General features: G+C 45.6%; 1 protein-coding gene across 1 annotated transcript in view; it reads left to right on the top strand.

Moving 5' to 3' along the window:
• The window catches only part of LOC129701116 (uncharacterized), a 129,388-nt gene that overhangs the window by 64,924 nt on the left and 45,228 nt on the right, over positions 1-19,236 (top strand). Inside the window, exon 5 of the mRNA XM_055642116.1 lies at positions 2,672-2,818. Coding sequence (XP_055498091.1) covers positions 2,672-2,818 — 147 coding nt within the window. The remainder of the gene's footprint in view (positions 1-2,671; positions 2,819-19,236) is intronic.

Below are 19,236 nucleotides of genomic sequence, written 5' to 3'. Positions count from 1 at the left end.
AGTTCTATGTAATCCTATTTTTTTGCACCCATTCCCTACAAACATTTACGGCGACCAATTAGCCTGCAAACCCTCATGTCTTTGGGATGCACAAGGAAACCGGAGTATCCAGAAGAAACCCACACAGTCACAGTGAGAACAGAGAGCCACGGTCAGGGTCTAACTTGGGTGTCTGGCACTGTGAGGCAACAGCTCTATGACCTGTGCCACTGTGCCACCCTTAAATATTGGATACACGCAAATAACAACTATTTTACACCTCTAATCAAGTATTGCCATGCAAATCTTTGACATCCACCTCAGAGGAAAGAATGGGCATTGTAAATAGGCAGACAACGCTGGAGTAACTTGGCAGGAGATTGTATTAACAAGGCGTGAGGCACCTCTGGTAGTGTAACCTAGTCAGTGTACCACAGGAATGTTCATCTAGAACTTTATAAATGAATCTCTCAACTTAAACCCACAACTTCAGATGAAACTGAACCAGTTTCACTGAACCATTGCAAATTCCAAACTACTCTCATCTGTTTTATCGATGACTCCCACCTACTCCATGTGGTTGACATTTACTGCGACCTATCTGCTGGCAAAGAACGAATATATTAAAGGCAAAACATGGAAAAGAATCAAACACATAAAACAAAAGTATCTCTATAATATTGAATCTATTCGTGAGGTTGAGACAGTGGTCATAAAAGCTTTATTCCTGTGGGTTAAGATACCAGCCTGATCCCCCTGATAAGGCCACTGACGTTAATCTCTCCCTCGATGCTTATTTCAGTTGAGATGACAAACAAGCTGTTTAATGGCGCAGAAAATAATCAAAGAGTTTGGAAAACAATTTAGCAGAAGTCGGACTGTTGCCTGAAATGTATCAAGGGCAAAGCTGATTATCATTGTTGGCAAGTCGCTGTCACTCAAATTCCTACCAGAGAACATGTGAAGTGTGAAAATCTGGAACAACACAAATCCCTTAGTTTTGGACATATGTTTCCAGGATGTAAAAGAATGGTGGCCGAATAAAACAAAGTGTTTATGTTCAGTGTCCTTGAAGTGTGTTTATTACATTCGAATGCAGGCGAGGATCTGACATGCCCTTCCAAAAACAACCTCCAACTCCCTTGATGATGGCTGCGCTGTCATGATTGACGGTCTTAACTAAGCAAATCCACACCAAGATGATCCTTTCCATTTAGCAGAGTGCAACTAATTGGTGTAAGTCAATTTTGTTGCAATTTTGTTGTCCCATACAAACGATGCCATTAAGGAGAGAATGTATCGCTCGCGACATCTGCGAGCTGCCCAACTAAAGCAATAATAGTCTGCCTCTAAAAACCTTATTGATCTGCTGAAACCTGTTTAGAGAACAGCAACGTAGAGAATTGCTGTGTGTGTGCTGTGCACTGAGGTCTGGCATCTTGGGATAAGCAGCTTTATACCTCCCTTAAATTTAATAAAAGATGGACTTAATGAAACGACAATGCCAAGGATGCAACAGTTATGACAAAAAGCAGTGTCGGTGAGTGTGTAAGTGCATCGCCTCGGTGGAGATTTTTTTAGGAAATCCCACGGCACCCAGCAATAAATTTACTGATATGATTTAATAATACTTCTATTACTCTGTGTAAAGAGGGCATTTATGTCAGTTGAAAAGACAGAGTGCTTGATGCTTCTCTAATGAAGAATGGCCTGGGTGAAACATTGATCAGCCGGGGGAACATTTAGCAGCTGGAATTCTAAGGCAGAAAGTACGAGTTGACACATTTGAGATACAAACTCCCAGCTGTAATTATACTCTTAACGGAGGTGGTTTGTGGATGTGAAGGAGCAGAGGCATGTGGAGATCCAACTTCACATACCCTGAAAAATGAGAAAATGAGAAGGGATATTTTTAAGGCAGATAGATAGATTCTTGATTAGCATGGGTGTTAGGGGTTATGTGGCGAAGGCATGAGAATGGGGTTAGGAGGAAGAGGTAGATCAGCCATGGTCGAATGGCGGAACAGACTTGATGGGCTGAATGGCTTAATTCTACTTCTATCACTTATGATCTTATGACCCAATGAGTTTTTTTCATTATGCATTATCAGGTCGATTATACACAAGGATAAGCATGTTTGGATTCTCATTTATATGTGCAAAATAGAATCCAAAAGATAAGAGCAAGATAAAGCTGTGTAACCCTTAAAGGCCCATAGGAAGGGAGGACTGAAGAAGGGTTCCGACCCAAAATGTCGCTTATTCCTTTTCTGCCTCACCCGCTGAGTTATTCCAGCATTTTGTGTCCTTCTCTCCAGAGATGCTGCCTGACCCTCTGAGTTACTCCAGCATTTTGTGTCCTTCTCTCCAGAGATGCTGCCTGACCCTCTGAGTTATTCCAGCATTTTGTGTCCTTCTCTCCAGAGATGCTGCCTGACCCTCTGAGTTACTCCAGCATTTTGCGTCTACCTTCGATTTAAACCAGCATCTGCAGTTCCTTCTGACACATTTTGTCCGCTCCACTGTGAAATCTCCTCAAGCCGTGTCTACTTTGAAGAAGTGAACAGTGAAGGCAGATTTTACACAATAGAAACATCGATGAGAGCAGGCGGCACATTTTGGGCTGGTGTTCTACTAACTTTGAGCCTGAACCAATTCTCACCTCTGCACATCATGTTGTTTCTTAATACAGGACTGTACCAGACAATGACCTCTAACAAACTATTGAACCAGGGAAGATTGGAACTTCTTCTGCAGGATGTCTATCCTACTGAAACACCAGAGACTCTTTCTCAACTTTCCCAGGTTTTATTGAATGAAATTGATAAGAATCATCAAGGTAAGCACCTCCAGCATTAAGCACAGCAACTGGGCTGGTAATTAGCATAATTGAATTAAAAAGAGAGATCATCGCCGCAGGAAACGTAGAAATAAGGCAAATATATGCTGAAAATTTCACATCAAAGGAAAGAAAAGAATGTTTCCAACTTGATATTTGACTAGAAATTAGCTTATAATCTTTTTTCTAGCCCCCAGCTGCCTCTCCACCTGTCACTCCTTTTCTAAGATACTCCTAGCCACTAAATGTCTGCAGTCGTTGGTACATACGATCCCAAAATGATTTGGTGAACATTTTTATTTGACAAGGCTTATTTGAGGGTATTGTGATATCCTCATGAATGTCGCTGAATAAAGCAAGTGGCAGCTTTTCTCCAATAATCCACTGGAATGTGACAAGGAGATATTCCTGGATCTGTTCCTGGGAGTAGCTAAAGCCAGGAAAACTAAGCAGGTGTCTTTCACATGCCAGCGCTCCCAGCATTAGGTTATCAGAGATTCCCTGTGCACAGGGGGTGGCACGGTGGTGCAGCTGTAGAGTTGCTGCCTTACAGCGCCAGAGACCCGGGTTTGATCCTGTCTATAGTTGCTGTCTGAATGGAAGTGGTACGTTCAGCGTGTGGGTTTTATCCGGGTGCTCCGGTTTCCTCCCACATTTCAAAGACAAACAGGTTTGCAGGTTAATTGGCTCTGGTCATAATTGTAAATATTGTCCCTCATGCGTAGGATATTGCTAGCGTGCGGGGATCGCTGGTCAGCGGGACGAGGTGAACGAAGGGCCTGTTTCCGCACAGTATCTCAAAACTAAACTAAACAGTCACTTTTTCTCCCAGGTGGAATTCAAGGAAAACCTCCACAAATATATTTCTCACTAAGTGACTTAACGGACAGCTGGGCATTTCCAACACCCTGTTCTTGAATCTTGACAATTTGAGGGTCATCAATTTTTTTGTAGTGTATTTATGAGGGCAGATCTGATAGAAGTATAGAAAATTATGAAGCATAGGTCAAGTGGACGGTCAGAACCTTTTAACTAGAATGGAAATATCAAATACTAGAGCGCATTGCTTTAAGGCGAAAGGAGATGTGTGGAGCAAGCTTTCTACACAGGATGATACGCTTGGAATGTGCTGCCAGGGGTGGTGGTTGACACAGATACGATAATGGCATTGTGACTTTTGGATAGGTACATGGTTATGTACTATGGATTATGTGCAGGCATATAAGAGTTGGTCTTGGCATCATGTTTGGCACAAACATTATGGGCCCAAGGACCTGTCCATGTGTTATACTGTTCTATGTTCTCTTTGTAAGTACGTATGGCTGGATTGGCAACATCAGGAAAGAGTGTAAACTATGTTTACAAGTGGTTAAATACACAAAGTGCTGGAGGAACTCAGCAGATCAGGCAGCATCTATGGAGGGAAATGGGCAGATGATGTTTTGGGGCAAGATCCTTCTTCAGATGGTAGAAAGAGGTGAGGGGAACAGCAGCATAAAAACTAGCAAGTGATAGGCAGATACAGAAGAATATGGGCTACTGGCAGATTAAGTCAAGTAGATGGGTGCAGGTAGTAACCGAGGCTGCAGGTGATACGTGGGGAGGGCAAAAGAGTGCAGAAGGTGCAATCTCCCAGAGAATGAAGATGGGTGCGAAATGTAGAAACTAAAGGAGGGATGGTGTGTGGAACATAATGGGGAGGGTGGGGGAGGGGGAAAAACGAGAGTAGGGAATCCAGAAGGGGGAGGGGTAGGAGAGAAGCAGATGGAGAAGGGTTCCGACCATAAACATTGTATGCCCATTTCCCTCCACAGATGCTGCCTGACCTGCTGAGTTCTTTTATGCTAGGTTCCAGCACCTGTAGTTTCTTGTGCCTCCTTTACGTGTGGATGTTAGATCCAAAAGGACATGTTCTGTTTGGGACATCATTGAAACTTACTGAATAGTGAAAGACCTGGATAGACTGGATGGGATGAGGGTGTTTTCGCTCGTGGGTGAGTCTAGGACCAGAGGCCACAGCCTCAGAATAAAAGAAAGTACATTTAGAACGACGATGAGGAGGAATTTCTTTGATAAACCAAGGACTTGCGCTGATGATATGATCTGCCTCTCCACTGCTATAGGGTTTATACAGTGGTGCCACTGCATCTTGTTAGAAGGACCGGGAAGAAAAAGCGGTCGTGCTGGTACGAGTGTTAGACTTGATCTGTGTATAAAATGATGAGAGGCTTAGATAGGGGGCAGCACGGTGGCGCAGCGGTAGAGTCGCTGCCAGAGACGCAGTTTCAATAATGACTACAGGTGCTGCCTGTACGGAGCGTACATTCTCCCCGTGACAGCGTGGGGTTTCTCCGGATGCGCTGATTTCCTCCCACACTCCAGAAAAACACAGATTTGTAAGTTAATTGACTTCAGTAAAGATTGTAAATTGTCCTTAGTGGGAGATTTGCTGGAGATGTTCCATCATATAGGGCATTGGTGGCCGCAGGGATTTCTCCCTGTCCATTCATAACCAGACGATATATTTTCTGAAAATTGTTAAATGTAACCTTGAAGGGAAGGAAAGTCTTCTTTGTGAGTTCTTGTGTGCTCTGGAGTGTGTTGCTTGAAAGGATGGATGGTGGACAGCAGGGGCGAAAATAGCTATAAAAACATGGGGGGGACACAATATCTTGTTGTACGCACACGCATGCGCACGCATACACTCATGCGAGGCTTAGGCCATGTGCCCTGTGGATGGTAACATCGAGAGCTGACCTGGTTGATGACCGAACTCCTGCAACAGCAGCTTCGTCCGCCCCAAGTCATGCGGCTTCAATTGGCCCGTTCGCGGGGCCTTTCATCGCCCGGCGTGGCTTAAAATCGTCCGAGGGGTCCTCCATTGCCCGGCGGGGGTTCAACATCGGGAGCCTCGATTGCCTCGATGCAGCAATTTGACCACGGGGCGATAGAAGATCCCGCGGCCGATTTTAAGCCGCGGGATCTATGAAAGGCCCCGCCAACGGGCCAATTCAAGCTCAGATCTATGATCTTTACTCCACCAGGATATCTCCCCCCTCCAATCACCGTGCTCTATCCTTAGTCCCACCCCCCTACTTCCGCCTCTGACCGACACCTCCCTCCTCCAATCATCGCGCTGAATCATCATGTCCCCCTCCACTGCCTGCTGACTGTCAAGTCAAGTGAGTTTATTGTCATGTCCCTGTATAGGACAATGAAATTCTTGCTTTGCTTAAGCACACAGAAAATAGTAGGCATTTACTACAAAACAGATAAATGTGTCCATATACCATGATATAAATATATACGCACAAGAATAAATAAACTGATAAAGTGCAAATAACAGAAAGTGGTTATTAATAATCAGAGTTTTGTCCGAGCCAGGTTTAATGGGTGTGGGGAAGTAGCTATTCCTGAACCTGGCTGTTGCAGTCTTCAGGCTCCTGTACCTTCTACCTGAAGGTAGCAGTGAGACGAGTGTGTGGCCAGGATGGTGTGGGTCTTTGACGATACTGCCAGCCTTTTTGAGGCAGCGACTGCGATAAATCCCCTTGATGGAAGGAACGTCAGAGCTGATGATGGACTGGGCAGTGTTTACTACTTTTTGTAGTCTTTTCCTCTCCAGGGCGCTCAAATTGCCGAACCAAGCCACGATGCAAGTGGTCAGCATGCTCTCAACTGTGCACCTGTAGAAGTTAGAGAGAGTCTTCCTTGACAAACAGACTCTCCGTAATCTTCTCAGGAAGTAGAGGCGCTGATGAGCTTTTTTGATAATTGCGTTAGTGTTCTCAGACCAGGAAAGATCTTCAGAGATGTGCACGCCCAGGAATTTGAAGTTCTTGACCCTTTCAACCATCGACCCGTTGATATAAATGGGGCTGTGGGTCCCCCTCCTACTCCTTCCAAAGTCCACAATCAGTTCCTTGGTTTTGCTGGTGTTGAGGGCCAGGTTATTGCGCTGGCACCATATGGACAGTTGCTCGATCTCCCTTCTATATTCTGACTCATCCCCATCAGTGATACGTCCCACAACAGTGGTGTCGTCAGTGAACTTGATGATGGAGTTCGCACTGTGGTTGGCTACGCAGTCATGGGTATAGAGTGAGTACAGCAGGGGGCTGAGCACGCAGCCTTGAGGTGCTCCCGTGCTGATTGTTATCGAGGCTGACACATTTCCACCAATACGAACAGACTGTGGTCTGTGGATGAGGAAGTCGAGGATCCAGTTGCAGAGGGATGCGCAGAGACCCAGTTCTGCGAGTTTGGTAACCAGTTTGGAGGGGATGATTGTGTTGAATGCCGAGCTGTAATCGATGAATAACAGCCTGATATGAGTTTTTGTTGTCCAAGTGGTCCAGTGCGGAGTGGAGGGCCAATTAACGTCTCTCTCGTCCAATTGGCGCCCTCGATCATCAGTCCCACCCCCACTGTCTCGCCGAAAGCGGAGATTTTTAATAGATTTTTTTTCACCAAATTTCAAATTCCGGATTACAAAACATGGGGAAGATTGTCCCCGACCTCTCAAAACATGGAGGTGTGCTTCCCCCCCCCCCCCCTAGGGATTTCCAAACATGGTGGACAGTGGGGACTTTAAAATATAAAATGAATTAATTCTTGAGAGGAGGGGGGGAGCATTTGCAATAGAAATGGACTGACTGAATAGTTCTTTGAAAGCACAGACATGATGGTCCAACCAGCCTCCTTCATATCATGTGACAAAACAGAAACTTAAAGGTAATCTGTGCAGTGATTCACTGTCATCTCTTGCTAATAAAATAGTCGTTATTCTTGACAAAGACATTCATCTTCCCCTCTCATTTGCGCAGGTATTTTGCACAGATTCATCAGGATCAAATCCCTTAGCCACAAAAAGATAATGTAACAGATAAAGACCCAGGCAGCGGAAATTGCCTCCTTATCTCAAAGCAAACAAAAAGAAATAGAAGATACAAAAAGCTGTCGCACTGACAGTTTGGTGAACTGAAGACATAGAAACATAGAACCATAGAAAATAGGTGCAGGAGGAGGCCATTTGGCCCTTCGAGCCAGCACTGCCATTCATTGTGATCATGGCTGATCATCCACAATCAGTAACCCATGCCTGCCTTCTCCCCATATCCCTTGATTCCATTAGCCCCAAGAGCTCTATCTAACTCTCTTTTAAATTAATCAAGTGAATTGGCCTCCACTGCCTTCTGTGGCAGAGAATTCCACAAATTCACAACTCTGAGTGAAAAGGTTTTTTTCTCATCTCAGTTTTAAATGGCCTCCCCTTTATTCTCAGATTGTGGCTCCTGGTTCTGGACTCCCCCAACATTGGGGCCATATTTCCTGCATGTAGCTTGTCCAGTCCTTCTATAATTTTACATGTTTCTATAAGATTCCCTCTCATCCTTCTAAATTCCAGAGAATATGAGCCTAGTCTTTCCAATCCTTCCTCATATGACAGTCCTGCCATCTCGGGGATTAACCTCATGAATTTACATTGCACTGCCTCAATAGCAAGGATGTCCTTTCTCAAATTAGACAAAAACCGCACACAATGCTCCAGATGTGGTCTCACCAGGGCCCTGTACAATTGCAGAAGGACCTCTTTACTCCTATACTTAAATCCACTCGTTATAAAGGCTAACATGCCATTAGTTTTCTTCGCTGCCTGCTGTTCCTGCATGTTTCTTTTCAATGACTGCTGTACAAGGACACCCAGGTCTCGTTGCACTTCCCTTTTTCCTAATCTGACACCATTGAGATAATAATCTGCCTCATTGTTCTTGCCGCCAAAGTGAATAACCTCACATTTATCTACATTATACTGCATCTGCCACGCATCTGCCCACTCACTCAACCTTTCCAAGTCACCCTACAACCTCCTAGCATCCTCTTCGCAGTTCACACTGCCACCCAGATTTGTGTCATCTGCAAATTTGCTCGTGTTACTTTTAATCCCATCATCTAAATCATTAATATATATTGTAAACAATTGCGGCCCCAGCACCAAGCCTTGCGGCACTCCACTCACCACTGCCTCCCATTATGACAGGGACCCATTTATTCCTACTCTTTGTTTCCTGTCTGCCAACCAATACTCTATCCATGTCAATACCCGACCCCCCAATACCATGTGCTCTAATTTTGCCCACTAATCTCCTATGCGGGACCTCATCAAATGCTTTCTGAAAGTCCAGATACACTACATCCACTGGCTCTCTTTCATTTTACTTGTCACATCCTAAACAAAATTCCAGAAGATTAGCAAAGCATGATTTCCCCTTCATAAATCCATGTAGACTTGGACTAATCCTTTTACTGCTATCCAAATGTGCCGTTATTACTTCTTTAATAATTAACTCCAGCATCTTCCTCACCACCGATGTCAGGCTAACTGGTCTATAATTCCCCGTTTTCTCTCTCGCTCCTTTCTTGAAAAGTGAGATAACATTAGTTACCATCCAATCCACAGGAACTGATCCTGAATCTACAGAACATTGGAAATGCCGCCACAATTTCTAGAGCCACTTCCTTGAGTTCCCTGGGATCCAGACCATCATGCCCTGGAGATTTATCAGCTTTAGTCCCATCAGTCTACACAATACTATTTCTCGCCTAATGCAAATTTATTTCAGTTTTTTCTGACTCCCTAGATCCTCTGTCCGCTAGTATGTCTGGGAGATTGTTTGTGTCTTCTTTAGTGAAGACAGAACCAAAGTACCTGTTCCACTCTTCTGCCATTTCCTTGTTCCCCATAATAATTTCACCTGTTTCTTCCTTCAAGGGACCCCCATTTGTCTTTACTAATCTTTTTCTCTTAACATACCTAAAGAAGCTTTTACTATCCTTCTTTATATTCTTGGCCAGCTTACCCTCGTACTTCATCTTTTCACCCCGTATTGCCATTTATGTTACCTTTTGTGTGCTTCGAAAGTTTCCCAACCCTCTGGCTTCCCGCTACTCTTTGCTATATTATACACCTTTTCTTTTAGTTTTATTCCATCTCTAACTTCCCTCGTCAGCCACAGTTGCCTCACATTCCCCTTAGAATCTTTCTTCCTCATTGGAATGAAATGACCCTGCACCTTCTGGATTATGCCCAGACCTTCCTGACATTGCTGTCCCACCATCATTCCTGCTAGGATCCTTTTCCAGACCCTTTGTTCAACTGCAACACTGACACTTCTGATTTAACCTTCTCCCTCTCAAATTGCAGATTGAAACTTATATTATGGTCACTACCTCCTAGCGGTTCCTTAACCTTGAGTTCCCTTACTAAATCTGGTTCATTGGACAACACTAACTCGAGAATTGCCTTCTCTCTGGTAGGCTCCAGTACAAGAATCCAAAGACCTGAGCATGTTAGACCTGGTACAATGGCTCGGAGGGAATGATTTGTAAACTTCGACTTAATTGTAGGAGACCAAGTGGCAACTTCACCATCCTCCTTGGGATTAAGGAAAGAGCGTTCACGTCGTGGCCCTGTTTCCACCAATCTTTCCACCGCCAAGCACAAGAAGCACAAGAAGCGCAAGACAGACACCATTGTGTGCAGATGTCGAGAAGTGTTTTCAGCTCTGGCTGAACAACTTCTAATCTTGTGTGTGGACTCGATAGGAAGAAGACCAGTATAGGCCCCTTTTACACACAGATTGCCGTAGGAGGGAAAAGCTGGAAAAGAGAGGTGGGATGGGATAAAGCCTGGCAAATGATTGGTGGTAAAAAAGGCACAAAGTGCTGGAGCAACTCAGCGGGTCAGGCAGCATCTCTGGAGAACATGGATAGGTGATGTTTCAGGTCGGGACTCTTCTTCAAACTGGGTCTGAGGAAGGTTGGTTAGATACAGGTTAGTGGGGTTAGGTTGGCAGATCTGTGGAGTAGGTGACAAAGGCTAGAGATGAGGAAACAAAAGGGTGTCAGACAGGTGCCAGTCTGAGGAAAGGTTCACCCATCCTTTCTCTACAGAAATGCTGCCTGACCCGTTGAATGACTCCAGCACTTTGTGTCTAGCTTCAGATGGAGACATTTTTTTTGAAAAATGTGAGAAATAGCTGACATTTATAAAATGCGTATCTGTCTGCAGGATGTTCCAAAATTAGTCGGAGCAAATGAAATTCACTTGAATTGTAATAATGCTTGTGCAGGAGAATTAAAGTTGCCAATCTGGACAGAGAAAGGTGTCAGAGCACAACTCTGTTGGATGAAGAGGTGATTGTTGGCCATGATAACTTCCTCACTGTGTTCACAAGATGATCCCACATTTAAATAAACGGTGTTGTGGACCAGTTCCCCAAGAACCGCAATGAATCATTTTCCTGAATTATATTAGAAAGCTATGGAATTAATTTCCACTTGGCGCAAAGTGAAATGGCTTCCACTGAGCCAGAACTGACACACGCTCCTTTATTGCGAGGTCTGGTCGTGACTGGCTAGGCCAACACTTTGTCCTATAACTGAGGAGATGATGAGGCCATTTAGGAGTCAAATCATGAGGTCACACATAGGCCAAATGTAGGCCACATGTAGGCCAAACTAAATAAAAGTGGCAGGTTTCGCTAAATGAAGGACATCAGTGAACCAGATGGATTCTTGGAACAATCCAGTTGGCTTATGATCATTACTCCTGACGAGACTTCCTTTTAAAATTCCAGGACATTAACCTAATTTAAATTCCACAGTGGTCATAGTGGGATTAGAACTCATGTTCAGTCTGTGAATCCAGACATCTGGATTACGAATGCAGAAAATTAACAGTTGTACAACCGCAGTGGTGTGTAGGAATTACTTCTCACAGAGCGTGGTCAATTTATGGGAGGGTTCATTTCTGGAAAGGTTGTGGAGGCTAGATCAGTAAAGTCAGATAAATGTTTGTAAGCGCAGGCAATTGAGGACTGTGAGGAACTGGCAACCAGAAGAGGAATTGGGGCCTGAGACAGATCAGCCATGGTCTTGTACAATGGCAAGTGTTAAAGGGCTCGTTGGCCTACGCCTGCTCTTATATTCTTGAGAAGACATAGAGTACCCAACGGGTCAAGCAGCATCTCTCAAAAACGTGCATAGGCGACATTTCAAGTTGAGACACTTTGTCAGCAGTCTGAAGAAGGTCCCGACCCTAATCGTCACTTATCCATGTTACAACCCAGTGGTATGAATATTGATTTCTATAACTTCAAGTATCCCCAGCATCTCTCTCCATCCCGCCACTGCCCAAATCGTACCAGCTTCAAAGTCGTCTTGTTGAGTCTCATTGTCTGTAACCCGTTTTTTTGTATATCTATCATTCATTTGTTATCTATCTCTCCACATCACTGCCTATATCTCTCATTTCCCTTTCCCCTGACTCTCCAGTCTGGAGAAAGGCCTCGACCCGAAATGCCAGGCTAGCAATTGAAGAGCTGCAAGCTGCTATCAGCAAACAACTAACTGCACACCCAGAGGGGGCATTTATTGTCGCTGGTGATTTCAACCACTCCAACCTTAAAACTGTACTCCCCAGGTTCCATCAGCATGTTTCCTGCCCAACCAGAGGAAACAATATTCTGGACTTAGTATATACTAACATTACTGAAGCCTACAAAGCCCTCCCCCTCCCCCCACCTTGGTCAGTCTGACCTCCTCTCTTTGTTCCTGCTCCCCAAATACACACCTCTGATCAGACGTGTGAAACCTACCGTGAGGACAGTGAAGGTTTCGCCTGAGGGGGCTGTCTCTGTTTTACAGGAGCAGTTTCAGCAAACAGACTGGAGTCTGTTTGTTACCCAGTCCACCTTCAACTCCCAAGTGGACATCAACTCATACACCTCAACAGTCTTGGACTATATAAAATTCTGCACTGATAACGTCACTACCCACAAGGAGATAAAGACCTTCCCTAACCAGAAGCCGTGGATGAGCAGGGAGGTCAGACTCCTGCTGAAGGCTCGCGATGCCGCTTTCAGATCTGGCGACGCTGAGGGATACAGCTCATCCAGGGCCAATCTGAAAATGGGAATTAGGAATGCTAAACTCAATCATAAACGGCGGATTGAGGAGCATTTCCAAAACAACTCCGACCCCAGGCGCATGTGGCAAGGAATCAAATCAATTGCCGATTACCAGAAAGTTAACACCCTCCCCCCAGACAATGTCTCCCTTCCTGACGAGCTAAACCACTTCTATGCTCGCTTTGACCGGGACAACAAAACTCCAGCCATCAAAGTTGCTCCACCCCCGAATGATCAACCCCTCAGTCTCTCCACCTCTGCTGTACAAGATGCACTGAGCAAGGTGAATGAGCACAAAGCTGCCGGCCCCGATGGCATCCCCGGGCGGGTGCTCAGGGCATGTGCTGGACAACTATCCCTGGTCTTCACTGACATTTTCAATCTGTCACTGGCCCAGGGTGTTGTCCCCACTTGCCTCAAGACATCAACCATCGTGCCAGTGCCCAAACAAGCAGCCACAGGGAGTCTCAACGATTTCCGCCCAGTGGCACTCACCCCTGTCATTGCTAAGTGCTTTGAGCGGCTGATCTTGGCTCACCTCAAAGCCAGCCTCCCCCCCACACTGGACCCCCATCAGTTTGCCTACAGGACCAACAGGTCTACAGAGGACGCCATATCGGCGGCCCTACACTCTGCCCTGACCCACCTGGACAACAATAACACCTACATCAGGCTGCTGTTCATTGATTTCAGCTCTGCCTTTAACACTGTCATCCCCGCCAGCTTGATCACCAAACTCAGCGGACTTGGCATCTCCACCTCCCTCTGCAATTGGACACGGGATTTCCTCACCAACAGACCGCAGTCTGTTAGGGTCAACAACCTCATCTCCTCCACTATAACACTGAACACCAGCGTGCCTCAGGGCTGTGTGCTCAGCCCTCTCCTCTACTCCCTCTTCACCCATGACTGCATCCCTAAGAATGGCTTCAACGCCATCATTAAGTTTGCCGACGACACCACGGTAGTAGGACTGATCAGCGACAACGACTACAGGGATGAGGTCCAGCACCTGACAACCTGGTGTGCCAACAATAACCTCGTCCTCAACTCCAAGAAGACGAAGGAAATTATTGTTGACTTCAGGAAGATCAGAGGGGGCAGACATACCCCCATCCATATAAACGGGACTGAGGTGGAGCGCGTCTCCAACTACAAATTCCTCGGGGTACACATCTCGGAGGATCTGGCCTGGTCCCTCAACACCTCCAAGCTGATCAAAAAGGCGCAGCAGTGCCTTTACTTCCTGAGGAGGCTCAAGAAAGCTCACTTGTCCCCCCAGATCCTGATCAACTTTTACCGCTGTACCATCGAAAGCATCCTGACTACCTGCTTCACTGTATGGTACAGCAGTTGCACCATAGCGGACAGGAAGGCACTACAACGGGTGGTGAAAACCGCACAGTACATCATCAGTGCCCCGCTCCCTGCCATGGATGCCCTCCACCGAAAACGGTGTCTGAGACGGGCCGGGAAGATCATTAAAGACCCCTCCCACCCCAACCATGGACTGTTTGCCCTCCTCCCATCAGGGAGGCGGTACAGGAGCCTCAGGTCTTGTAATTGTAATTGTAATTGTAATTGTAATTGTAAATCTTTATTGTCATTTCCTGAGTATTCGCATACTCAGAGGAAACAAAAAAACGATTCTCAACCAGTTTCCATTCAGTTTTCGTTACAAAATAAATAGCAATTAAAATTAAAATACATGTCATGAACAATTTAACCCTCTAATAACATTCAATAACATTCAACAGCCGTTCCGACCGGCAGCGGCACAACAGTGGCTCTGCTGCAGTGTGGGGGGTTTGTGCGCGATACTTGGCAGGGGGGAAAGTTCATTTAACAGTCTTATAGCCTGTGGGAAGAAGCTGAGGAGCATCCTGCTGGTTTTGCAGCTGATGCTCCTGTACCTCTTCCCAGATGGGAGGATGGTGAAAAAGTCATGCGATGGGTGGTAAGGGTCTTTGATGATGGAGATGGCTCTGTTGATGCATCTCTTCTTGTATATGTCCAGCAGGAAGGGGAGTGGAGCACCAATAATCCTGCTTGCGGTCTTCACTATCCTGTCCAGTTGGTGCCGTTCGTACACCTTGCAGCTCCCGAACCAGGAAGTGATGCCGTATGTCAGTGTGCTCTCGACAGTCCCCCTGTAAAAAGTCCGTAGATGTGTGGTGGGGAAGCCTGCTTTCCGTTGTCTTCGGAGGGGGTGAAGTCGCTGCTGGGCTCTCTTGACCAGAGCTGTGGTGTTGGCCGTGGACGTCAGGTCATCAGACAGATGTAGTCCTAAGAACTTCATGCTGCTGACCCTTTCCACATCAGCTCCGTCGATGTGCAGAGGTGCATGGTGATGTTTCCCCGCCCTCCTGAAGTCAACCACCATCTCCTTAGTTTTTCCCACGTTAAGAATGAGGTTGTGGGATTTGTACCAACCTGTGAGCAGCTCCACCTCCATCCTGTACGCCGATTCATCGTTGTCACTGATGAGACCCACTACTGTTGTGTCATCAGCGAACTTGCTGATGAAGTTGTTATTGAGTCTGGCAGTACAGTCGTGTGTCAGCAGACTAAACAGAAGGGGGCTTAGGACACAGCCTTGGGGTGAGCCAGTGCTCACGGCTATGGTTTTTGATGTCCTACTGCCCACCCGGACTGTCTGCTGCCGCTGCGACAGGAAGTTCAGGACCCAGCTACATGTGCCAGCATCAACACCCAACAGCTCCAACTTCTCCACCAGCTGCTGCGGGATGATTGTGTTGAAAGCGGAGCTGAAGTCTATGAAGAGGATCCTGGCATAGGTGTTTTTCCGATCGAGATGTGACAACACGAGGTTCAGTGTTGTTGAGACTGCGTCCTCTGTGGATCGGTTGGCTCTGTAGGCGAACTGCAGTGGGTCTAGGTCGGCAGGTAGACTGTTTTTGATGTGCTGCATAACTAGTCGCTCAAAACACTTCATTACAATGGGTGTTAGGGCCACTGGTCGAAAGTCGTTATGGCAGGCTGGGTTTGGTTTCTTCGGTACAGGGACGATGGTGGCACTCTTAAGACAATTCGGCACTACTGCCTGGCTGAGTGAGATGTTAAAAATGTCTGTGAAGACATCCTTCAGTTGCTCGGCACAGTCTCTTAGAACGCATCCAGGAATGTTGTCCGGCCCTGCAGCTTTGCGTGGATTGACGCTGGCGAAGGCCTTTTTAACTCTGGCTGCGGACAGCCTGAGCGACTGGTCACTGGGAGATGGCAGTGGTGCACGTGTCTGGGTGCTGTTTTTAACCTCAAACCGTGCGTAGAACTCGTTCAGTTCATCTGGTAGGGAGGGGTTGCTTTGGCATATCCGCAGCGGGGGGGGCTTGTAGTCAGTGATGGTCAGAAATCCCTGCCACAAGCGGCGTGTGTCTTTTTCATTTTCGAAGTGGCTATTGAGCTTTTGTACCAGTAGGATGAGGAATTGCTTCTACAATAATACCATCTCATTGCTGAACTCGGAGTCCAGCCGATAGACTTCTCCAGTCTCTCCGTCCACATTGTTCGATTATTGTTTGATTATTCTGTATTTTTATTTTTATTTCTATATTGCACTATACTATGGGCTGACGCTAAACTGCATTTCGTTGTACCCTTACTCGTATGTGTGCAATGACATTAAAGTTGAATTGAATTGAATTGAATTTAATTGAATTGAATGTCACTTATTCCTTTTCTCCAGAGATGCTGCCTGACATTGTCTCTTCTTCAGCATCTACAGTTCCTTGTTTCTTCTTATTCTCTTGAGTTTTTTGTTCTTTCCATCCTCTGCTTTCCTTGTACTAAAACTCAAGTTTTACTTGAGCTGGAAAAAAGTTTAAAATATCAAGATGCCTTCTTGACTTTGATCTGTTGGCAGAACCAGATGGTAGTCAGACTCAGGTACTTCCCCACTGGGAGAGGAAATGAGAATGGAAGTATTCTTAGTCTGATCTTCTGCAGCTCCTAGTGTTTGGATCAAAAGTCTCCAAGAACAAACCCCCCAGGAGTCAAGGTCAAAGAATAATAGAGAGAAGATTAAAAGCAAAACAGTAAAATCACTCAACAAAAAAATGAAAGGGAAAATGTATTCATGTACAGATAATATCATAAGGTTATAAGTGATAGGAGCAGAATTTGGCCCTATTCGGCCCATCAAGTCTACTCTGACATTCAACCATGGTTGATCTATATCACCCACCTAACTCTCCTGCCTTCTTCCTATAACCACTGACACCCATACTGTTCAAGAATACATCTATCTCTGCCTTAAACATATCCATTGACTTGGCCTCCGCAGCCTTTTGTGCCAAATAATTCCACAGATTCACCACCCTCTGACTAAAGAATATAAGTGGGGACACAAGAAGCTGCAGATGCTGGAATCTTGAGCACAATACAAATTGCCGGAGAAACGCAGAAGGTCGGGCAGCATCTGTGGAGGGAATGGACAGATAACATTTCAGGTCGGAACCTTTCTTCAGACTTATTGTAATGGGAGGAAAAAAGCCAGAATAGATAGTTGGAGCGAGACAAAGATAAGTGAATGGGTGTGAGAGAAGTTTGTGCTTGGTAGATGGATGGAGGAAGTGGCAAAGGTGGGAGGTGAAAAGTAGACCCATAGGTGTCAAATAAGGAGTGAAGAGGAGGAGTGGATTGTAAAGCTGGAGGGAGGGATGTGGGTGTAAGGGGATAGGGAAAGAGGGGGGATAAAAAAGAAATGGGGACTCGGAGATGGGAGATGAGTGAACAGAGGAGTGGGAAGAAGTAAAGTGATTTGGGGAGGGGGTTTGGGAGATGGTGTTAAAAATGGGTGCACAATGAGTGGGGTGGAGTGGGCTTAATTTGAAATTGGAGGATTCAATGGTAATACCAAATGGACACAAAATGCTGGAGTAACTCAGTGGTTACTAAAGTCTAAAGTACATCTCACGCCTAATCTTCGACCTCTGAACTTCAGACTTTAGATTTTAGACTTTAGAGATGCGACACAGAAACAGGCCCTTCAGCCCACCGTTCGATGCACGAACACATTTCGCCCATATACTATCACTATCCTACACACTAGGGACAATTTACAGTTTTACCTAAGCCAATTAACCAACAAACCTGTACGTCTTTGTGAGACGAAATAGGTGCACCCAGAGAAACCCATGCGATCATAGTGGGAGCGTACAAATTCTGTTCAGACAGCACCCGTAGTCAGGATCGAACCCGGGTTTCTGGCGCTGTAAGGCAGCAACTTTACTGCTGTGCCACCGTGTTGCCCCTTTAGAGAGTACGGTAGTACTGGCTGAAGCACGTTTAGGACTATTTTACAGTTAAAGCAAGTAAACGGTTTACACCGAAGATAGACACAAAATGCTGGAGTAACTCAGCAGGTCAGGCAGCATCTCTGGAGAGAAGAAATAGGTGACGATTTGGGTTGAGCCCCTGACTCTCAGTCTGAAGAAGGGTCTCGACCCGAAACACCAACACCAAACAACAAAACACTGAATGGAAAGAGGCAAATATTGCCTCTTTCCATTCAGTCAGTGGGATATTCGAGGCATTTGAGGCACCAGGGATTTGAGGCATTAAATCCAGGCCGGTTCTCATGTTACACTGACCATGGCTCTGGGTGCTTTCTTGAGGAAATAAAAGACCCCACCGAACCATTTCAAGGAATTATTAAAAAGTAACCAGAGCAATATTTAAAGAGGGTGGTGAATATTTATGCCTCCATTAACATTTAAACAGTTCACTTATCGCGGTAGTTTGCGGGAGCATGCGGTGCACAAATTACTCCCTTTATTCCTTCCAATGCAACCTAGGCGAGACATCAAAAACATTTAATTGGCTGTAAATCACTTTCATGGGAGATGCCTTTCACTTTACAAGTTTCCTCGTGAAATGTTGGTCGATAGGTTATTCCATAAAAGTTGTCAACCAACAGAGAAGAACTCTAGCAGAATTTACAGGCAAGTGTTAAAAGATGTTCAAACGCAATGTAGTGAAAATGCTGGAAATCAGGAATAACCAACATCCAGCGGCTCAGGAAGCAGAGCACTGTGATTTCTGGGCCACACACAATTCAATTTCAATAAAAAATGAAGCAGATTTGAAAACCAATTGGAAAACGTCTCTGGAACTCCAGAGGTTGTGGGGAGACTTGATAGAAGTATATCAAATTCTGAGAGACATAGATAGCGTAGACAGTCCAAACCTATTTACTAAGATGGATAAATCAAATACTACAGGGCATAGCTCTATTATGAGTGAGACAAAGTTTAAAGGCGATGTGCAGGGCAGGTTTTTATTGCACACAGAGTGGTGAGTGCCTGGAATATGCTGCCAGGGGTGGTAATGGAGGCAGATATGATAGTGGCCTTTAAGAAAATTTTGGAGAGGCACATGGACATGCAGGGAATAGAGGGATACGAATTATGTGCTGGCAGATAATGC

Source organism: Leucoraja erinacea, chromosome 1 (assembly GCF_028641065.1).
Source record: "Leucoraja erinacea ecotype New England chromosome 1, Leri_hhj_1, whole genome shotgun sequence".
In the NCBI taxonomy this organism is placed as follows: domain Eukaryota; kingdom Metazoa; phylum Chordata; class Chondrichthyes; order Rajiformes; family Rajidae; genus Leucoraja; species Leucoraja erinaceus.
The sequence above is the reverse complement of the archived record's forward strand: the minus strand, read 5'-3'. Positions and strand labels throughout refer to the sequence as shown.